The 24177-nt window shown below is 36.5% G+C and overlaps 1 protein-coding gene across 1 annotated transcript in view; it reads left to right on the top strand.

The window, feature by feature from the left end:
* The first annotated feature begins 1264 nt into the window (after positions 1 to 1264).
* Positions 1265 to 24177, top strand: part of ADSS2 (adenylosuccinate synthase 2) — a 32742-nt gene continuing 9829 nt past the window's right edge. The window contains exons 1-7 of the mRNA XM_019730861.3: positions 1265 to 1685; positions 9400 to 9502; positions 10388 to 10456; positions 12445 to 12495; positions 21351 to 21417; positions 21681 to 21788; positions 22763 to 22844. Of these exons, the coding sequence (XP_019586420.2) occupies positions 1503 to 1685; positions 9400 to 9502; positions 10388 to 10456; positions 12445 to 12495; positions 21351 to 21417; positions 21681 to 21788; positions 22763 to 22844 (663 nt within the window). The 5' untranslated portion in view covers positions 1265 to 1502. The remainder of the gene's footprint in view (positions 1686 to 9399; positions 9503 to 10387; positions 10457 to 12444; positions 12496 to 21350; positions 21418 to 21680; positions 21789 to 22762; positions 22845 to 24177) is intronic.

The raw sequence follows: 24177 nt of genomic DNA, 5'->3' as shown, positions 1-24177 counted from the left end.
CCAACTGTGATTGCATGGCCATCAGCTGTGGCTAGTTGGCCGTCAGCTGTAACCAGTGAGCCATTGGCCACTAATATAACTGCTGTGGCTATGCTAGAAGAGAGAGAGAGAGAAGAGAGAAAGAATGGGGGCTACCAAGAAGATGGCGGCTAGGCTGGCAAGTGTGGATGGCGGTTTGCGGACAGTGTGGATCCAGCCTCCAGTGAGAGTATAGTGCTGCCAGCGAGAATATAGTGGTATGACTCCCCTACCTATGGCTCCGTGGGTGTTCCTTTTTGGCCTCACCATATCCTGCGTTCTTGTGTGGGGAGCGGGAGCAGAGACCTCGCAGGCCTCCCTGCACGACAAATGGCGCAGCGAGCAGGGTCTCCTGCATGACACAGTTCCAATACAGTTATTTGTTTACTGGTTAAAAACGCCCTCACACAGAGCCATCTGAGCTGGTGCATTGTCTTGATGCAAGAGCCATGAATTATTGGTGAAAAGTTCAGGTTGTCTAACTTTTTCACACAGCCTTTTTTCAGCACTTCCAAATAGTAAACGTGGTTAACTGATTGCTCAGTTGGTACAAATTTATAATGACTAATCCCTCTGATATCAAAAAAAGGTTAGCAACATCACTGCAACAAGTTTGGGAACTTAATTGTCAGACCTAGTATAACATCAGTTAACTCACTCCTCTCTGAGCCTCTGTTACTAATGTGTAAACTGAGAAGAGTTAGGAGTCTACTTGATCTCTAGATTTTCAGGTCTAATGTCCTCTACCAGTAATACTTAACTTTTGAGTTTGCCCTTTTTGATCCCTCTTCCTATCTCTGTTCTTACGTCTAGAACTTTACTTTCGAATTCTAAACCTGTATGTTCTAAATCCATACCACTGTATTATGAAATTCCATCCCTTATATTTTTTACACTTTGTATCATCCCTTAATAAAAATAAATCATTAAAACAATTTTAAAATGAACACTTTCAGAGACGGAAATCTGCAGACGTCAGACACTTTGGCACTAGAATTCGTCATTTCAACCCAGAGCTTTGCACGCCGGGAGTTGTAGTCCGACGCTCGAGCGAGCACCTCCGCGCCTCTGCAGTTTGAAGAACGGGAGGAAGGGCGGGTAGGCGGGGCGTTGAGGCTGAAGCACGCTCGAAGCCCCGCCCCTGACCCCTTTCGCTCTCGGGGTTCGCACAGGAGTGGCGCGCCAGTCCTCGGAAGGGGCGTGGCCTCGGTCCGGGTGGCGGTGGTTGCCGCCACAAGGGCCTCTTTCTCAGGGCGGTGCTGCCGGGGCCGGCCTGTGCGGGGCAGTCATGGTCCCACCTTGAGTGGCCTGTGGCGCGGAGCGGGGCGGGGCCTCGCTGGAGGGTGGTGGCCTGGCGGGGGCGGGGGCGGGGCCGCCTGTGGCTCCTTCTTCCTCTGCATGTGGCTGGCGGCCGCAGAGCAGTTCAGTTGGCGCACTCTTCGCCTCCCTCGTCTCCTTCGGCTTCTCCTCGCGTCACTGGAGCCATGGCGTTCGCCGTGACCAGCCCGGCGGCATCTTCCCTGCCCAACGGCGACTGCGGCCGCCCCAGGGCGCGGCCCGGAGGGAACCGGGTAACGGTAGTGCTCGGCGCGCAGTGGGGCGATGAAGGCAAAGGAAAGGTGGTGGATCTGCTGGCGCAGGACGCCGACATCGTGTGCCGCTGCCAGGTGAGGCGACCGGGCTGATGGGAAGCCGGGCCCGGGACCTCGGGCCCAGAATCCGGCTTCTCCGTCCGAAATCAGGTGTCACCTTGAGCTTCTCTCTTGCTCTGTGCTGCGGCGACGTGGAGAAATGGCGGGAGGTCAGAGACCCCTGACCTGGGGTCTTGGGTTGTGGGGTTAGCGTGACTCTGGAGGAAAATGCGGGTTGGCCGGGACCCCGGGGGAGATGCGCGATGCCTGGGGATTGGAAGTTTTCGGTCTGAGGACCAGTGCTCGGCTCCAGGACTGGCGCCGGGGTGGGGATGGGATACGGTCGGAGTTTGAGGAGCTACCGCCCGAGGCCTGCGCTCCACTCCGAGCGGAGACTAACTCGGCCTCATCCTCCTTCCCATCACCCTCCCACCCAGGGAAATCAGGTGGGAATGGATTGTTCCGAAACGCCCTGAAATCCAGGCTCTCGGTTCTGCACCTGCAGGCCCGGGGCTTGCAGACCTTTGCCTCCTCCGGTCCACTTTGTTGACATGAGAACACACGCCAGGGCTTTGGACTGTTTCATGGCCCCGTTTTTTTCACTCTGTACCCTGTGTATTAATATTAAAGGGAGGTTATTTTTACTTGCTGGTCCCAGAGGACAGTATCCCAGTTCTTTTAGGAGTGAGGCAAGTAAATACATGGATATCAAATCTGGTATTTAGTAATGTTTACACTGATACACTCACATCGAAAGTGAACTTTCGGGAAATAGAATGTACTTCCTACCGGGAGACACGTGGTTTTCAGTGTACGCTTTCTTCCTATTTGTCGTTTGCTTTGCAGCAGCCCAGAGGCTAGGCCTTTGTAAAGGCTTCTAGATAACTATTGCCGATTTCAAAATTCGAAACAGTTGAGCAATAACCACTTTCCAAACAAATTGTAATGTAATATTTGAAGTTAACTGCTGTTTGTTTTGGTCGCAGGATATTTCTTCATGAACACATATAGCACAATATGATGATACCAGGCTGGGTATGTTCTAACAATTACTAGGCCCTCTTGATTCTAAGCTTTCTACCTAAAATTGAATAAATACCATTTGAGCATGCAAAAACAAGGTACATAAAAAGCTAAATGCCAGGATTCTGACTTACCTTGCTTTTCTGCATGCAAAAATCACCCTGCCCATTCCTCAGCTAAGATAGCTGTGGCCTAATTGGCTCTTCTTATGATTTGTCACTAGCACCCCCACCACCTCCCCCTTCAGTGCAACCTTCTCTCCTTCTACTTCTCTGGCAACACACATACCTTCCTTACTAACGCTCCTGAAGATGTTGCCATTGAAATGCTGTCCCATGCTGCCTTAGGAGCTAGTTGTTCCAGAAGCCCAGCCTTCACCTTTTGTTTTCAAATCAGATCTGGCCGTGCTGTGGGGGAAAAAGTATAAGAATACCTGACTCTGCCTGGGTAGAAGGGGAGAGAGGCTGAGGCCTGTCTGTCTCCTTCACTGTCATTCCTGACCATCTTCCTTACCTGGAAATAGTAGTAGTCAGGCTGAGTAACATTATGGGTTGTGAGAAGGTTTGGGGAATGTAATCATTATAGCATTTATTAGAAAAGATCCTCAATTTTAATATCCCTTTGAAAAATAGTAGAATTAATTTGTAGATTGGAGGTATTGCTATGTTACTATGAAAGTAGTCTCTAAGGCGGTCATGGACCAATCTGCTCTGATGCCCTTGGAAAGTCTAGGGAGAAGTGATTGAGGAGCCAAGTTTTGGTTTTAAAATGTTAGCTGAAGATAGAGGAGAAAGAGATGAGCAGACTTGTTAGGCAGGCTTTTCTTACCTGTAAACTTCTGACTTACTGTCTTCTTTCTATAAGAGCCTAAAATATTTATATTCTTTTAGTGCCTTTTGAGAGCTCATCATTAGAAGGATTCTTTTTAGTTTTGTTAGTGAAAGTAGATGAGTAATGGACAAATTTAAGCATATCTCTTGTGATTCATTCACCTTGGGAACGGCATATCATTTGGTCAGCCCTAGTAAGCGGACATCTACTTAATGAGGTTCTTCTGGCTTACAAAATTGAAGGATATGAAATGTTGAAATTCTTAATGATTGTGTGTAGAGGGCTGGGAAAAGTCAACACTAAGAAAGACATTTTGAGCTCGAATTGCCTTGTTTGATGATTCAAGTTTTGTATATTAATGAAAAGATGTACTTTGTTAGAGTTTAATAATTTTTTTGTCATAGTCATGCCACAAACTTAAATTGTATACAGACTGTTTCTCCAGAAGTGGCATATAAATAACATATCCATGTTTCGACAATGGAATCATAAAATAAGGAATTTCTTCCATCTTAAAATACAGTTTTTAAAAGGAAAACTGACAGTGCATTTAACTATATATTTTAATATATAAAATGCCTTTTTGGAAAGAATAGATGCAAAGCTAGTGGCATTTTCTATTTCAGATGCAGGATTTATAGGGAGTTATTTATAACTTGGTAGATACTTTAGATCCATAAATAAGTGTGTAGGGCTTGCATTAAAGGACAACCACTACTGATGCCCTAATTTTAAATCAATATATTTTTTAAGAAGAAGAGAAGAATTAAGTATAGGGTCAAATCTAGGCACAGTTCATTCATCCGACAATCACATAATGGGTATCTACAGGGGACCACTTAACTGCAGAATTAAAAAGCTGAGAAAGGCAGGCAGGAATTGTGTCTACAAGGAGTTTATAGTCTGGTGGACAGCTGTTACAGAAATAAGTATTGCCAGGGTGGGGACAGAGAAGGGTACTAGTGCAGGTTTTTCAAAGGGTTAAAGTATGGGAATAGGAAGACCCCTTTCTGGCAGCACAAAAGTAGTTTTGTTAGGAAGCCTAGTACTGTTTCTCCCCCCAAATCCTCTCAAAGTAAACTATTATACTTTATTTCCTTTATTTTGTTGAGTAGAAACTACAGAGATTTTAACTATTGCAGTTTATACCGGGCTGTAAGCAAGGACTTGTTTATTTTCTTGGAGAAAGCAAGCTTGGTAGTCTTGGTTACAATGACAGGCGTAAAGTTGCCTGTGATCAGGAAAAACTAGAACAGTATTCCCTTTCATTGTGCTGGCTGCTCCCCCCACCCCCCGGGGTTTTAAAGTTAATATAAAGAGAAAATATTAACTAAAATTAATTATAAAGGGAAAGTAGATCCTGTCACTTGCTGTATATATAAAAGCTTGCCATAAAAATAAACTCAGTGGAAAAGATGCTAATTTGTAGCTAGAGGCTAGTATCTGCTGAAGGCTCTGAAACCAGCTATATTAATAAGTGATAAAGAAGTGTAAAAAACATACCAGCAGCAAAGTGAGACTTTCTCCTTCTTGAAATAATCAGAGACATTGCAAAAGGGAATGATTTAAGTGTTATTTAATGCCTTGACCTTATACAGCTAAAAGAGTTATCTCCCAAACCGCCGCTTCCCATTATTTTGGAGATGGTAGAGACTTAGCATGTAAGGTAAACCATTCTTCCAGGTTTATAATAATTACTATGTCTGTGTCTACTGACTATCAGGGTTGCTTTTTATATGCGTTGTTAATAGTAGTTCCCAAGTACATACATAAGTGTGTACCAGTGTGTGCTATATACTTTGTTAAATCTTGCTTTCTTGGATTCCTGTGTTTTCCCTACAAGTATACAAGCTTTCTTCAAAAGAGGACTTGTTCCTTTTTGTTTTCTTCCATAGCACCTAGCACTATGTACGACAGAAAGAAAGTAAAACTTCATATATATATTTATTGGGTGACTGGATTCCCCCTAGAAATTTCTTTGAAATCACTAGTTTAACCCTTTCTGGTAAATTATTTTAACATCCCCTTGGACAATTTCATTGACTTGGCATGAGTTTCAGGTGGATTCTCCAGCATTTCTTGCATTAACATTTGTAACTTAGTATTTGAACTAGTATTTTTTACATTGTACCATTATGTTTAAAGGCTTTAATAGTATTAAAGTCTTATCTCTTGTATTTATGATGAAAATAGATAACAGACATTGGTATCTTTTTTGATGCATTTCCTCAGCATAGTTCAGTTGAATGCCATGCAATTCTAGCAAATAGTTTTTCTCTCCTGAGGGTAGTAAATCTTAAAGTTTTGTCAATGAGGATGTCTCAAGTTCTTCACTATTTAAGCCTATCTTATTTGTATATATAATATACCATCACCTCTACTTTTGAGGCAGAAGTTTTTAAATTATATGAAGTCACTTCAGTGGTGTTTGACCAGTATTACTCTTTTTAAAAAAAATGTATGGGAATGGGTGGGTCAGTTGGATAGTTTCAAGTATTTCTAGGAAAAACTGTTGCCTAGAACACATCTAGAATGAACTGGTAAACTGATACATACTTAATGGCTTACTGAATGAAACTGGATACAAATGTAGCTGTGTTGTCCTTTGGGGACTGTGTCAGATTTTGACACCAAATATTAGTGTGGATGAGCAGCGTACTAATAGGTGAAGATCGGTGACTATTAGAATACTGTTATATATGTGGGAAAGGGGACATTGAGATATTTAGTATTGCCTAGGGAAAGCAATGGAAAAGAGCAGTAAATAGAGGGCAGTTCCCATGGCTGCTCTGGCTCCACGATGGGATGGTTCTTTTTTACATTGAACCAATTTTTAATTATATTTAATTCAATATAATAAAATTCTTCTTTAAAAAATAGGAGGTCCCATGAAATTTGGAAAAACAGAGTTTCTATCTGTATCAAGCTTTTAAAAACCTTTTTAAAGGAAGGAGCTTATTTGTGGGAAAAAACATTTTTGACTTGTCATCTGCAGTTCAATTTCAGTGTGTTTTTAAGAAAATATTCATAAATGTAGTTAGTGATTCGGTGTTTTTATCAAGCATTTACAAAGAGCTGCACAGCGTCGTTGGCTTATGCATATTTTGGTTGCATATCTGGTCCTCCCATCTGTGACCCTGGTTATCTCTGATCCTTGTTCAATAAGTGTGTATAATAGAGTTTGATATCTAGAGTCTGAAGTTTCTTAATTAGGAACCTAAGATCCTCCAAGGCCATGCCCCTTTCCACTTTCACTGTGAGAAGTTGTTTCATAATGTTCACGTAAGGTATAAAACACAAGGTACCTGAGATTTGTATCACTTGTGTGACGTTTATCTGTGTATGAGATTGAAAGGTAACCAAAGTAATGTATGGTGAAGTGGCATCTTAAGTCTTTAAAAGATCACTGACCAGTGCACTTGGATGTCTTTGCTAAAAAGAAATTCCGATACCCTGTGTATGTTTTCTCTTCCTATCTAGCATGTCTGGTTACTGCTGAATAGTTTAATTTGGTCAATTTATTGGTAGTAACATAACGTGCTCTGCTTTGAAATCAGAAGCTTCGTGCAGTTACATGAATGTCCTCACAAAAGAACAGTCACCCTTGTTTATAATTTATTGCTGTGGATTGACAAGTGGTGTAGATTTGGCAGTAGTGAAATGGTTCATCTGGAAAGACAGACACAGGTTCTTACTGTCTTTACCAAGAAAACAGCACAGGGCATAAACACGGATTCCAGATTGTTAGGTTCCCTAAGCTTGAAGACTCCAAACAGGAAAGAGGAACGCTGGTTTTGGTTGCTGGAATAAAGGCATGGGGTTTGAGGCACTGCTGCTGTCTGCTGCAGTCCATAGTGGATTATAGGAAACACTCTCATCTCTTGATTGGTGTTCATTTTGAGCTGTGTGATTACAATACCATGTTCATGTAGTCAGAGCAAAAAGGACCAAGAGAAGACACGTAGAGGCCTAAGTGGCCTGAGAAATGCCTGGGCTATTGTGTGCATGAAGTCATTAGCCCTCTATACCGGGGCCTCTACTGTTGCTGGAAAAGAGACACCATTGTTTCAGGATGTGGACACTGTCACAGCAGGGGCTCAGCTGGGAGAGTGATTTTGGGAAGAAGACCTAAATTTGTATAGCAAACTAAATTAAGGATTAGGAGTCACTTGTGCAGACTAAGGTCCTTTCCTTCCCTTCCAAACTTTTTTTTTTTTTTTTTTAATCTTCCCTGGACATTTGGAACTTGCACCTATCAACATTTCTTCATCCAAACTTTTATTATAGTGTTGGACTTGACAACCTTTGGTTTTTTGGGGCCACGGAAAAAAAAATCAAAACTCTTGTGTCTTCTGTCTGTTTTAAGCTTAAAATCGAATTGGGAAGCAAAAGTATATGTGGTAAAACAGAATAGTTACAAAATAACTAAATGCTCATCTCTTCCCTGTACCCTGTTTTAGTTTGTTCTTGACAGCGTCAATATTGAAATCTGGAAGGTAATCAGTTTTATATTTAGTTATCACTGTGTAGGATGTGAATTTAGAGAGCCCGCTGTATACATACTTTGTCGCAATGAGTTTGTTTTGTGAATCATTTGGGTTCTTTGTTTGCAAGCAATGGAAAGAGATGGTCTCAAGCAAAGTGGGGATTTGTTTGAAGAAAGAGCAGGATGGCCAAGCCTCTGAGTGGCAGGAGACAAAGGCAGCCCCGGGACTTAGCAGCCCGAACTGGCAGCCTTTCTCTTTAGGATGCTCCCTTAGGTGACAGGCATCTCTAACTCCTAACTTCCTTCCTCTCTATTCAAAATCAAATTCCCGAGAGAGGAGCTTGATTGGGTCAGGCTTGGATCAAGTTTCCCTGCTGGATCAAGTTGCTGTGGCCAGACGGGGTGACTGCTTTGATTTGCAAAGTAGGGGAAAGGTGGGGAGAAGAGGGACTGAACTGAATTGCTATTCCACAGCTTTTTGTTTGTATAACAATTAATTAAACATATTCTGTGTTTTTTTTACTTAAGTAATATAAACCTATAATTAATTGATTTGTGTTTTCCCCATTCTTTTTAAATTTAGGAATTAGAAAAATTATCTTTCACTTAATATTCAGTCTCCTCTACCTAAGTTTTATCAGTTGACTTCACATTTTGCTTTTTATAGACCAATTAGACATGAGTTTCACAGAATGGAAATTTCGCCTTGGGTTTGTAGTATGAGTCTCAGCTTTAGAAGTTCCTCAACCCAGTGTTTCACTTTATCCAGAGATGAGCAGATTCAAGGGATATGTCACTAACCCAACTCACTAGACTGATTTATAAATTTTAAAATTAAGGTCTCAGGATAACCAATATTTGAGCGAGTTACTTGGACATTTCCTAGTTAATAAATCCATGTAAGAATACAAATTTCAGATTACAAAGTTGCTTGACACACTCAGGACAATGGGAATTACATGAATGATTACATTAAGTTAGGGTCACTAGATATATTACTCTTTTCTATTTTAGTGATTTTTTTTGTTTAGATAAAATATCATCGATAATTAATTAGATTGCTACATGTCTTACATAGTGCCAGAAACAGAATAACAAACTAATTGTTCCCTGTACTTTTTCATTATTTTCTCTTTTAAGAAGAGCTATGTCTTCCTATCTTTCAGAAACTTGAGTTGTTTAATTTCCAGATCCTGTCAGGAATAATAAATAACTCAAGTGTACTCTGGTGAGGAAAGGGGAGAGGATAGCCACTCAGTTGTAGCCTGTAGGGAACACGTTTCGTGGCAAATACTTGGGTTTCCTTAAGTTATATTGACATTTTAGCAGGAAATCATTAATTCACTTTGGAAGGAGATTATTACTTGTCATATTTATTGTCAGGTTCAATTTTCCCATCTTATATTTCAGGGAGGAAATAATGCTGGACATACAGTTGTTGTCGATTCTGTGGAATACGATTTTCATCTTTTACCCAGTGGAATAATCAATCCAAATGTTACTGCATTCATTGGTGAGTATATACCGAGCCACTTGGGGATTTTCCCCCCAACTGATAATTTTGTTCATTTTTCATTGTCTAAACTGGTTTCATCACTCACCAATCAAATGATTAATCTTGACCTTGGCACCTTCTGGAATACACCTAACTTTGGCTATTTTACAAAGCTTTTCCATCTTTTAGCACTAATACTTTTTGGAATGATTGCTTTGCATTTCTGTAGGATCATTTGCAATCTTAATTCTATAAAGAAGTATTAGGTCATCTAATCAGGTTTTTAGACACTATGACCCACAGTAGGAAAACAAGCCTATGATTCATAAATGGATTCTGAACTCTTACAACATGTGATGCCATCTGATGTTTTCTATTTTAATTTTAATTTTTATTGTATTGGAGAATATTGGGCAACAGTGGGTTTCTCCAGGGTAGTTTTTTTTTTTTTTAAATGCTAATCACCATCCACTCAATCTATTGTATGACCACTAATAAGCTGTGATTCTCCAATTTGAAAGACATAGATCTAGAGTCTACTGTGACCTGGTTTAATTTACCTAAAACTGTAAGTAGTTTCTTTCAAAATAACAGTTTCACTTTGTTTCAAAGAGCTTTTAAAGTTGAATGTGATATCAGTGGTTTTTATTCTATGTATTATGTACTATTGTGTATTTACATTATATTACTCTTTAAAATTTGGAATCCTTTCTGTGGTAACTCCCTGATAAATTAGAATATCCTATTAATTAAAGTCCTTCACTCTTCTATTCTAGGTAAATACTACTCTACTATTCTAAATATAGACATCTAGATATTGTAGATATCTATGTTTTAATATCTTTATTATGTCTGTATTCTAACTATGATGTTTAAGGTTGGGATTTGTTTGTTTTCCTTTAGGAAATGGTGTGGTAATTCATCTACCCGGATTATTTGAGGAAGCAGAGAAAAATGTTCAAAAAGGAAAAGGTATGAAAGAATGAATCTGCTTTGCCTGGTAACCACTTTTTGGTAAAGTTTTATTGGGATTCCATGCCAGACAAACTTAACATTTTTGTCTTGTGCTTTAAAATTGCAGGTTATTGTAGGACAAGTTTTTTTAATGTCAGTTATTAAATTTTATTTATCAGTATTTAAACAATAAACAAACATATGTTCATTGTATAATCTTGATTTTTTTAACACAGTTGCTCATCTGTAAACTTTAGGGAGGTAGAATAACTTATTATATCTTGGCGGCAAAATTCTAGGAAATGTATTAGTTTATGCTCAAATTAGCATACCCTCTGCCCAAACCAAAAATTAGCTTAGGGCAGTCAGGAAGCCACAGAAGCCCACTGTCAGTCTTGTTTCCCAGAGGACCTAGAGCTCCCTCGGTTGCTACGACACAGGGATAAAAGAGGGCTGTCTAGGTCCCTCTCTCCAAATGAGAGAAATGCTCCTTCTATGCAATGTATTCTTCCATCTCCTTTAAAAAAAATTTCTTGATTTCCTACCTTTCCTAATGTCTTTTGGATTTTTGGACGTCTGTTTACATTTAGCTTGGCTACTTCGCTAGTTTTTGAGGGGATTTTGGCAATGTAAATAATAATACACAATTGAGAAAAATCGTTAGTGTAGTTTGCCCTTAGCTCATATTTAAAATACTCAATTCTATTACCTTATTAAAGTTTTTCAGGTTTAAAAGTAGCAATCTGTCCTCACGTGTTTGCGACAACTAAGTCTGACTTCACAGAACCCTGTCTTGCTACTATCTCTGGTGTCCTCTCTGCATTTTTACTTATGTATTGGTGTCAGCTGTTTTAGTTGGTCAGCTTGAGGTTCCCATGCTGCCCTGTGCTCTCCTTCATCCCCTCGAAAAACTTGACCCTGCTCTCTTTTTCCTTCCAGCCTGTCTCGCTGAATCCACTTTGTTGAGTTTCTTTGTAATGTTTTCTTTATAATATTCCCTAAGCTATCTTTAGAGTACACATTTGCATGTCAAAAACAGCTATAAAATGGAAGGCTTAATATTCCGGTTTATCTTTTAGCACATTACCCAGGAGGTTCTCCTCTTCAATCTATAAGGAATAATTTTCAAAATAAATCTTTGGATATTATCAAAATTAAGTAATTTTTAAGATCTAAAGTTAATTTTGAAAATGTTTGGAGCTTGGTGGCTTAGTCTTAGAATGCATATAGCCTACTAAGATTTAAACAATATCTTTAAAAAAAAGATTTAAGATTTAAAAAATATCTTTAAAAAAAAAAGTCTAAAAAATATATCTATTTAGTTTCATTTATCCACTCATTCAACAATTTTTTTTGAACATTTATTGGATGATTGGTCCATGTTATGAAAACCCATGGCCCCTGTTCTCAGGCATTCACAGTTAAACGAGGAGATATGTATATCATCTACTCTCTCTCTCTCTCTCTCTCTCTCTCTCATCTACAATTCAGTGTGCTAATATAGTAACTGATAGTAATTTGGAAGAATTAGTGAGACTGTTTTATTATTTTGTTTAATCACACTTTTTATAATTGTCTTTGGGAAGTAATTATTTGTCCCAAATAACAATTTGTCTTTTGGGACAAATAATTCCCAAAATTAATTTTGTTTTCTTGAAATTCTCCCTCTGCCCTACACACCTTTCTTCCACCTCCAACAAAAATATTTTCTTACCATTTCCTTTCTGAATTCCTAGAAGTATATTATGTGGCTATAGCTGGCTTGAGTTTGGAGCTTTTTAGAGCAAAACATTTAGAAATGTAGAATTTGTGAATGTATTTGTATATATAATGAATGACAGATGAGCAAATTCTTGTTAAACATGTTTCCTATGCAGAAGAAAAGATATGAAAGTGATTATTTCAGTGAATAATACTTGTAAACATTGTGTTTCTAAAGAAATTAAGATTTAAAAATTATTATACAAAATATTCAAATAAATGTATCTTTCCCCCCTTCCCTCTAGGACTGGAAGGCTGGGAAAAAAGGCTTATCATATCTGACAGAGCTCATATTGGTAAGAGGGACATAATGCATTTATATATAACTATCTTTTTATCAGAGACTTTTCAAATGAAAGCATTTTGTAGCCAATTTTGTCTTTAATTTTAGTGAAAACTAAGTAGGGTGGATTGTAATAATTGGGTTCCAAATACATAAAATCTTATTAATTTTTTTCTTTTTTTTTTTCTTGATAAGGGCTAGGCTAAAATTTACCTATTGCTGAAGGAAGAATTAGCTAATCAAATGAATAATATAAGCAACATTTCATGAGACATCTGTAATTCTAATAAAAAGCCATATTGAAATACAGAGAGCATTTATTTCCACACATTAATACTCATATAAAAGTACCGTGTTTTCCCGAAAATAAGACGTAGCCAATCAGCTCTAATGCATCTTCTGGAGCAAAAATTAATATAAGACTCAGTTTTATACTATAAGACCCAATCTTAATATTATAGTGAAATAAGACCAGGTCTTATATTAATTTTTGCTCCAAAAGATGCGTTAGAGCTGATTGTCTAGCTAGGTCTTATTTTCAGGGAAACATGGTAGGTCTAGCTGGCAAATCTTTAGAGTGATTTTTTTTGTGCCTAAAATGTAGCAATACTGCCTTTCAAATGATTCAGACTTTATTCAGACTAGCCTTCTCCATTATTGTAAGCAAACTAGATTCTAAAATTAACGTCAGCCACCACCAATAAATTTGAGGTTTGTTTCCCTGTTATTATCTTGTCTCTGAAGTGATAGAATTGTTAATTAGCAGTGACATGATTAAGGGACAATAACTAGGAAAGAGAAGGAAGAACTATAAACCATGTAAGAAACTTCTATATGATTGGTCGAACCTTTAAATTCTACTTAAATGTGGATGTCTCCTGAGGCAATAGCTGCTCTACTTTTATCATTGACCTCCATTTAAGAAGTAGCCTGTCAAAGTATCAGTCAAGTAAGCAAATGAAACCCTTTTTGGAAGGAAAGAAGGGGGTTGTAAATCTGTCGTTTTTGTTGGCTATTTTACGCTTCTGATTTAAAAAAAAAAATCATGCTTTTTGCCTGTCATCTATATAAAAAATATTGTTTGGTTACTAACTTACCTTAGTACTTTCATTTTAAACTTTTATAGACCATCATTTTAATGCTATAATATAGAAAGCAATACAGTGTTACTGGTATTTTTTCTTACTGACAGTCTCTTAGTTATATAATGAAAAATATATTTTTGTATATTACTTTTATAGTATTTTTATCTGCTTACACTCACTAATTATTACCCTTATACATATTATATTCTGTTATTATGAGTCATCATTAACTCCTTTCCCTTTCATGGTTTTTAGAGTATATAGCCTTTTGGTATTTATTGCCTCTGTCTTATAGGTAAAGTAAGGCACTGTGTTAGATGATGAAAGCCCCTGCTTATCTTCAGAACTTTCTCTTAGTCCTTTGTTATCTGCTATGTGAAATTCAGTATATTAATCTGAGGGCCACAATTTAGGATTGCACAATAGGATGGTACCAAGTAAGTACCCTTGGAGTAACTTATGACCTTAATGTAGGTAATCAGAATCCAGCTATGTGTAGACAGAAATGTGTGCTGATGCTGTCAGTTGTTGGAAAGAACACAGTGTTCAGAACGGTCTGTGTTCCTGTCTGGATTCTCCACCTTTCTTCATTACAAATGTTTTGGGTCTGTCACTTGACAACTTTCAAGTTACTTAACTACTTTAGACTACAAAAACTAAAGAAAGGCAGAGGGATCAAAGGACCAGAGTAATTGGAAAGTAATCTGGTTTAAACCATAACAAATGTGAATTAATTTTATAATTTTATCATATTTCTTTAATAATGATTTTTCCTTTTTTATAAATATATATCCTTAAAGGAAAGTTTTTCTGATAGAGGATTATGTCCAGAGAGGATAGCTCAGACTAAAATTTAGATGTTAGTAGTAATGTATGTAATAATATATGTATGCTTTGAAATATGTGTTATTAAAATGTTTATAGGAAACATGTATTTTTAGTACAGTCAATTCTAAAATGATGAAAAGAAGTAACTGGTGTCATTAAAAAATAAAAATAAAAAGCTAACTGGAAAGTTGCTGGGAATCATTGCCATGGAACCGCTTCAAATTTTCAGCGATTCTCTTACCAGAGGACTTACTATTCTATAAGCTCCATTATAATTATGGCATTAGAACCTTCACTTCAGAACTAAGCACAAGACCTAATCTGGTACACAGATGTTTAAAAATATTAATGTATTTCTTTCCAAGGATTTAAAAAATTTCCTATAAAATCATGCAATTAAGTCAGCACAAAATATGATGGGTGATATGGAGTACAGTATAATAGAGTCATACTAGATTTTGGAATTTTAGGGATCTGGACACAAATGTTGATTGTGTGCCCTCTGTCAAGTTATTTATCCTTAAGGCGTTGGTCTCGCCATCAGTAAAACACCTCACACAAGGCGGTATCCATGAGGGAAAGAATTTTATCCGTTTTATTCATATATATGCCTAGCATCTAAGTCAGGTCCCCCAATTTGGTAAAGATCTACTGCGTTTTCATACTGAAGGACATTGGTCTGTAGTTTTCTTTAGTTTTAGTGCCTTCATTTTTCTGAAAGAGTATGTGTAGGATCAGTATTATTTCCTCTTTAAATGTTGCATAGAATCTTTATGGGGATATTTTTAATTATGAATTCCATTTCTTTAATAGATATGGAGATATTCAGGTTTTTCTGTTTCTTCTTGTATCAGTTTTGATAATTTATGTTTTTCAAGAAATGTATTCATTTCATCCTACTTGTCAAATTAGTGGCATAAGGTTTTTAATATTTGTATATTATCCTTTCAATTTCTGTAGAGTTTGCAGTGATGTACTTTTTTTCATTCCTGATACTCGTAATTTGTATTTTCTCTTGATTAATCTAACTAGACCTTTATCTATCTTATTGATATTTTTTTCCAATGAATAAGCATTTGATTTGGTGGGTTTTCTGTATTTGTTTTCTATTTCATTGGTTTTTAGCTCTTTATTATTCCATTCTTTCTATATTCTTTAGGTTTAATATGCCTTCTTTTCCTAGCCTCTTTAGATGCGTATTAGACCACTGACTTCAGAACTTTAACTATTGGGAGATTTTAGCAATTTCTCTCTTATTTATTTCTAATTTAATTTTGTTGTAGACAGGATGTATTTTGTATGATGTCAGTCTTAGATTTGTTGACATGTGTTTTATGGCCAATAGATGGTCGATTTCAGTTAATGTTCTATATGCACTTAGAATATGTGTTCTGTTCTTGTTGAGGAGAGTGTTCTGTATATATATTGATTACATCAAGTTGGATGATAGTGTGTTCAAATCTTCTGTATCCTGATTCTCTGTCTACTTTCTCTGTCAATTATTGAGAGACTTGTTGAGACCTCCAACAATAATTGTGGATTTGTCTTTTTTTTCTTTTCAACTCTGTCAGTTTTTGCTTTCTGTGCTTTGAAGTTCTGTTAGATACATTTATGGTAAAATTATGTTTCTGATGAATTAACTCTTTTGTCATGAAATGTCCTCTTTACCTATGGTAATATTCCTTATCTTGAAGTTTACTTTGATACTACTATAGCCACTAACGTTTTCTTAGAATTAGTATTTGTAAGGTGTATCTTTTTCCATCCCCTAACAATCTGTAACTTATCTGTATCTTTATATCTATGCCACGTTTCTTGTAGCCAAAATATTGTTAAATCTTACTTTTTAGTCATTGTGATAATGTGTTTTTTAATTACAGTGTTTAGACCATTTACTTTTAATATAGTTAATTATCATTATGATTGAATTTATTTCTTTGTTTTCTATTTGTTCTATCTGTTCTTTGTCTTTTTTCTTCTTTTCCTCAGTTTTTCCATTTAATATTGTAAATATTATCTCTACTATTAGCTTATTAGCTATATCTCTTATTTTATGAATTTTGGTAGTTGCTCTAGGATTTATAATATGCATCTTTAAATTATCATGATCTACCTTAAAATAATACAGGCATACCTTGGAGATATTGTGGGTTCGGTTCCAGACCACCATAATAAAGCGAATATTTCAATAAAGCAAGTCATAATCTTTTTGCTTGTGGCGGGGGGGAGGTCTTGCTTTTAATTGAAAAAAAAATGCAGTTACCTGTGAAGCTCAATAAAACAAAACACAGTAAAATGAGGTGTTCTTGTACAACGTTTAACCTAAGGTCCTTAAAACAAAAAATGCTTCCATATCCCTTGTCCCTCTGTGTTATTATTGTCATATGTTTCGTGTCTCTATTATTATTAACTCCACAATGCATTAAATGTCTTGCTTTAAAGTCAGTTTTCTTTTAAAGAAGTTTAAAAATGATGAAGTTGTTTGCCAGATGTTTACATTAGCATATTTAAGCAAGTATACAGGGAATTGTGTATTACATTATAATTGTGTCCTGTCCTATTGAATCTCATAGCAAATTTTGTAATATAAGAGATACTTGTTGAGGTAAAGAAGCCTGAAAAATGGTTGAGACCTTAAAATTTTTTTTTTAATCATCTGAGGTCCAGGTTTGTTGAGTATCTGTCGTTTGATTCAACAGCTATTGAATGCCTATTCTGTGCCAGGTGTGGTGCTGGGCACTGATGATTCAACAGTAGAAAAGAAAAATAAAAATCCCTTAATGGAGTTTATAGTATAGTAATGAAGACAACAGGAAGACAATAATAAGATAAACATGTAATAAATGTATCATTGCATATAGTGATAAGTTCTGAGGAGAAAAAGTAAATCAGAAAGGAGGCAGGTAATGTCAGGCAGTTAAGAGGAGGTGGATGGGACCTACAATTTTAGATAAAGTGGTGAAGGAGGTTTCACTAAGAAGATGATGTTTGAATAAAGACCTGAAGGAAATGAAAGATAAGTAAGTTCTAGAGATACGCTGTGCAACAATGAGGCTATAGATAACAATACTGTGGATATTCAAAGCAACTTCAAAGACTTGTCTTTAAAAAATGGTAATAGTGGAGCTATTAAGGCTCCAGGCCTCCATGAAGCTTTATGAAAGTAATTATTCTGATTATACTAACAGCTTCCTGAGGCCTAGAAAGACCTAAGAAAATATTAGCTCTTTGGCAAGGTACTAAATTAATTTATGAAAAATACGGTTCATCTGCTTTCCATCAACCATTTACTTGTGGTTTGCCAGTTGCCTTTGTAACTTTGAACATAGAACATAAAACAAATAATGAAACACTAATGTTCTTTTATTTAAAAGAAGTGGCCTACTCCAAGATATCAGTCTTGTCATAACTGATTTCCAAAGTCTGAGTTTGATGAAACAGCTTTTAAGAACTATTCTGGTTCCTAAAAAGTGGATAAGAAAGGCTATTGGCTGGGCATCAAAATAGGAACATGATAGTAAACTAATTCCTATAATATGTAACAGCTATTTATTGGCCAAGGTTTAGAATGCTTGTCTTAGAAACTAGTATACATTTTAACATACCACGTAATACAGCAAGGTGCACAAAAAGATACACATATTTTACCCCTTTAGTCACCATCTATTATACCATATTATACAGAGTACCCCATAAAGCCTGTGTACAAGGAGGTAAAAAGACCTGTACACTGAAAACTATGACACTGATGAAAGAAATTAAAGAAGACACAAATAAATGCAAAGGTATTCTGTTCTCATGGGTTGGAAGAATTAATAATGTTAAAATGTTTGTACTGTCAATGTGATTCTTATCAAAATTCCAATGGCATTTTTCATAGAAGTAGAACAAACAATCTTAAAATTTATATGGAACCACAAAAAACCTTCAATAGCCAAAGCAGTCTTGAAAAAGAACAAATCTGGAAGCATCATCATCCCTGATTTCAAACTATGTTACATAGCTTCAGTATTCAAATCAGTATGGTATTGGCATAAAAACAGACACGTAGGTCGATGGAATAGAGAGCTTTGATATAAACCCATGCATAGTCAACTAATTTACGACAAAGGAACCAGGAATATACATTGGAGAGAGGGTATTCTGTTCAATAAATGGTGTTGGGAAAACTGGACCACTGTCTTACACCATACATAAAAACTGACTTAGTAAGATTATAAAGACTTGAATGTATGACCTGAAACCATAAAACTCCTAGAAGAAAACGTAGGCAGTAAGCTCCTCGACATCTGTCTTGGGGCCAGTCAATCAGAGGGTGGTTTTAGGTCAAGTTTCCTAGAATTTTTCTAGTTTCTCCACCTGTAACTACAGTATTAGTGTTGTAATACTTCTAAGTAGTTCTTTTACAGCTTCCACCACTAGTTCTAGGAACCTTGTAACAGTCATTCTGTTTAATATTTATGCATTTCAACTTATTTATTTGGAAACAGTAACAATCATTAATGAAAAGAAGCCATTATTAAATATAATAAACATAATTAAATGGCACACTTTATTTTTTTGTTTTGTTTTGTAAACTTTTTATTAAAGCATAATTGATATATCATATTATATTAGTTTCAGGTGTACAACATAATATGTAAATTCGACATCTATATACCTTACAAATTGATAAACATGACTTCTAGTAACCTGTCACTGTACAGTTATTACGATATTATTGACTATATTGCCTATGCTGTAAATTACATCCCTGTGACTTATTTTATAACTGGAAATTTGTACCTCTAAATCGCCTTTATCTTTTTGCCCATCCCCTCTGACAACCATCAGTGTGTTCTCTGTATCTATGTATCTCTGTTTTTGTTTTGTTTTGCTTTCTTGTTTGTTTTGACCTTCAGATTCTACATATAAATGAAATCATATGGTATTTGTCTTTCTCTGCTGACTTATTTTACTTATTTCAGCATTAATACCCTCTAGAACCATTCATGTTGTCACAAATTGCAAGATTTCATTCTTTTTTATGGATAATATTCCATTGTATATAAATACCACAGCTTCTTCATCCATTCCTCTGTTGATAGATACCTAGATTGCTCCCATGTCTTGACTATTGTCAATAATGCTGCAGTGAACATAGGGTGCATATGTCTGTTTGAATTAGTGTTTTCAATTTTTCAGGATAAATGCCCAGAAGTGGAATTGCTGGGTTGTATGGTAGTCCTATTTTTTTTCCTTTTATTGGGGAGTAATATGTCCCCAATACAGGGAGGAATATGTCCCTCCGGGGCCCATCAGCTCCAAGTCGTTGTCCTTCAGTCTAGTTCTGGAGGGCGCAGCTCAGCTCCAAGTCCAGTCGCTGTTCTCAATCTTAGTTGCAGGGGGCGCAACCCACCATCCCATGCAGGAATCGAACCAGCAACCTTTGTTGTTGAGAGCTCGCGCTCCAACCAACTGAGCCATCTGGCCGCCCTGGTAGTTCTATTTTTAATTTTTTTGAGGAAGCTTCATACTGTTTTCCATAATGGCTATACCAATTTACATTACCTTCAACAGTGCAGGACTGTTCCCTTCTCTCCACATCCTCGCCAACACTTGTTATTTGTTGTCTTGTTGATAATAGCCAATCTGACAGGTATGAGGTGACATCTCATTGTGGTTTTGGTTGTCCTGATGATTAGTGATTTTGAATATCTTTTTATGTGTCTGTTGGCCACTTGTATGTCTTCTTTGGGAAAATGTCTGTTCAGATCTTGTGTTTCTGATGTTGTGTTATATGAGTTCTTTATATATTTTGGATATTAATTCCTTATCAGATATATCATTTGTAAATATCTTCTCCCATTTGGTAGGTTGCATTTTTGTTTTGTTGGTTATTTCCTTTGCTCTGCAGAAGCTTTTTAGTTTAATATAATCCCATTAATTTATTTTTGCTTTTGTTGCCTTTTAGTACACTTTAAAAGGTGAATTTTATGGTTTGTCAATTATATTCCTACAAGGATTTTTAGAAACAATGGAAAAAAAAAAAAAAAAAAACAGAAAGAAAGAAAAAATCCTTGGTTAAAAGTTCAGAGACCAAAATCCTAGGCCTGCTTGTTCCATAAACTAGCTATTTATTGAATCAGTAACTATTTGAGAAATTGTAGGCACAGGAAATCAACTAATAAGCTAAACTGGCACGGTTCCAATTCTCATGAAGTGTTGGTGGGACAGAGTGGGAGTGTGCAGGCCTAGGAAGAGGCATATTCAGAAAGGAGAAGCATATGCCTGTAGCCAAGTACTTAAAAGAATGCCCTTATGCCAGAGGTCAGAAAGGGGGCAGAATGTAGTGTAAAATGAAAGGGCAGCCTATGCAAGGAGGCCATGTAAAAGAGTTTTGTCTTCTTTTCAGCAATAGAAAGCCATTGAGTTTTAAAGGCAAAGGAATGGTGACATCATATCTGTGTCTTGGAAAGATGGCTTTGGCTGCTTTAAAAATTATGAATTAGAGGTGTCCAAGAGTGGAAATAGGCACACTCATTAGGAGGCTAGTTTCGATGAGAGATGATGGAAGCTTGGGACTAATGAGCGAGAGGGACATGTCAAAATAATCCCTAGATTTCTGAAGTCCAGAACTCGAAGAAAAGAGGATGTCTTAGTACACTGAGCTTTATAGAATTGTTGGATAGGGTGTTCCAAAATTACCCTTTACTGACTCATTTTTAAAATAGTATAGATTGCAATAAATAGGAATGAATGAACAGGCATATTTTCATGTTAATACGCATATATGAGTTGGTATTGTAACCTTCACTCCCACTATGGTCGCTTTTAAAAATGTATCCGTTTGATTTATCATAATGAAATTAGATTGAAGGGATTTATAACTTTGGTAATTTAAAATGCAGTATGTTTTGCTTTACTGTATTATCTTTGTTTCAACAAGGTTTTTATTGTATTTTTCTCCCTTCAGTATTTGATTTTCATCAAGCAGCGGATGGTATCCAGGAACAACAGAGACAAGAACAAGCAGGAAAAAAGTATGTTTTTTTTTTGTTTGTTTTTGGTGCAGTTGAAGCATATACAGACCCTTATGCTTAAATTCTAGGTGAGGTTGAAGAAAAATAAGTATTAAAATATCCAGTTTAGATTTCAGAGAAAATCAATAGGATTATATAAATAAACTTACAGGAAATAGCATAAACAGAAAATAGTCATAGTAACTTCCTTATTTGTGATGATCTGACCAAAAGAACTACATCTTTCTTGTCTAACTCAAAGCTTGTTTTGATTGATTTTTAAGTTTGGGTACCACAAAAAAGGGCATTGGACCAGTTTATTCTTCCAAAGCTGCTCGGAGTGGACTCAGGATGTGCGATCTGGTTTCTGACTTTGATGGCTTCTCTGAGAGGTAACGAACTTGGGTTTCAGAATGGAAAGAGCAAGTGGATTTTTAGAATTTTTAAAACCCACGATGCAAATTGGTATTTTTGTTTAGAATATTAAAGTTATTTTTTATTATATTCTAATTGGTCCTTTATTTCAAATTACTTCATGAAAAGTAACATGATGTTATTATCATAGCATCACTCCAAGAAAGACAAAGCCAAAATTATACTTAAGGACTGGAGTTTGGAATGGTTTGCTGAGAAACAGATGTTTCCAGGGGAGGTGGCGGTACTTTGGTGGAGCCACTGCATCCTTGGGCCTCATTTTTTCAGATCCAGAGGCTCCATTTTGTCCTGTCACCTAGAATGATTAGCCTCTCACCTACTGAGGTACTGGTGAACTATTGTGTACCAAGCTTACCTTGCAAAATAGAAATAACACATTGACACTTAACTCTCTGTAGAAAAATCTCCATGGGAAACCTAATAATCCCCAGAAGGCAATATGGTGACTCAGTGAGGGGGAGTTAGCTATTGTGTTTGTAACAGGTGGGATCAAAAGTATGACGTGCTCTATCCATTTTCAGTCAGCCCTTCGTTTGCACTGTCAGGGCACTTCCACTGAGAATATCAGACCAGTTGCTAATGTTTGCCTCTGTCGCTCTTAGAAGCATCATGTAAACCATCCTCTTTTATTTTTCATACAGTATAATTAATTCAGATGTATCTCTGGTGGTTACAGATTTCAGTTATTTCCCCCTACACATATGTAACCTTAATTATGTTGCTGATATTCCTAAACTTGAGTAAAACATATTTTAAGAGTATCATTTATCATAATTGATCTCCTTTATTAATTTTTATTTCTCAGAATGTTACTTAAGTTTGGGGATTAATTTTTTAAGATCACTTATTTATAGAACTCATTTGAATCAAATAATGTTTTTCAGAATATTTTTAAACAGAGCTAATGTCTTGATTTTTCTGTATTTCTCAGGTTCAAAGTTCTAGCTAACCAGTACAAATCTATATACCCTACTCTGGAAATAGACATCGAAGGTGAATTACAAAAACTCAAGGTACTGCTTTCTTCTTACCTTTTTAGTGTCCTTTTAAAAACTACTTTGCCAAATTGGCATTCGCTCTTTCATCATGCAGGCTTTGTGTTACGCCTTATCCTGAAAATATAAGGATGAAGAACATACGGTCTTTAATTTCCTTTCTGGAAATTACATTGTGCTGAGAAGTTATACATTAAATAGTTTATAGTATAATAAGTGCCACACAGATATGTGTCAAGTATTATAGATAAGAACTAGTAAAGTGATTTGTTTGCCCCTTTTAAATCTAAAAGCACATAGACCTAAAAGGACATGGCATGTTTGAATAACTTCACGTGATGTGGCTTAAACAACCCTCAGAGGGGAGCAGAGAACAGGAGTCAAGGACCTGAAAATAAAGTTAGACAAGTAGGGGCAAATCATAGGTCTTGTAATAGTTTTATATGCAGGGATAGGGAGTTTAGCTTTTGTCCTGGAGATAATGAAAAACTAATGAATAATTCTGAGTGGAAAAAAGACTAGATTTGTATTACGTAAAAATCACTCATAGCTATATGGAGGATAATCAAAGGGATGAGAGAGAGGTGATGACTTTGAAAGCCAGCCGCCCATTTAGGAACCACATTGGCCCAAGGTTAGACCCACAGTTGGCAATTAGAAAGTGTCGGTCGTGCCTGAGTTAGTCAGTAGGCAAGTCTCCTAACCTCTCCACCCTTCCATGCCTCCACAGTCTTTGGTGAATTTCGAGCTGCTTCCTGTGTATCTGATTATTACTCCTCTTCTATAAATAAGTATGAATATCAGCTCCAGAAATGACTAGGTATTTACAAACCTCATATGCCATTCTAGAACAGTTGCAGACCTTAGGTCTATCCACTTACTAAATTTCAAAAAATGACTTCCAAGGAACATTCTAAGTCCGATATCATTGTATTAATTGTACCTTAGAATAGACTGCCATTTTCTTTACATTGTGACATGCAACAAATACTTGAAATTTATTACTAGCAACTTGGAAATATTTATGTGCTAAAGTGTGGATATTGCTTTCCGATTCTATTTTATACATGTTCCATGTGAATGCGAACTAGATGAATAACAATGAACAGAATTGGGTAAAAGTTTCTTAGTAGGTGATGAACCAGGACTTAAAGGAACAATGGATGTGATGAATGATTTGGTCATTTCAGGCATAAAAAAAGGACTAAAACAGGAATAAGCATCAGATTGACCATACTTTCATCAGTGGGTATTAACTTACTCAGGTCAATTCATGAGTGGAACTTGGAATTTCTGTAGTAGTCTTGTTAAATATTTAAACACAGTCACAACTAGGTTTTATTGTAGTTAT

Source organism: Rhinolophus sinicus, chromosome 6, assembly GCF_057876585.1.
Source record: "Rhinolophus sinicus isolate RSI-liver-muscle chromosome 6, RSI-T2T, whole genome shotgun sequence".
Taxonomy (NCBI): domain Eukaryota; kingdom Metazoa; phylum Chordata; class Mammalia; order Chiroptera; family Rhinolophidae; genus Rhinolophus; species Rhinolophus sinicus.
Note: the sequence above shows the minus strand (reverse complement) of the source record. Positions and strands in the feature narration are given on the sequence as shown.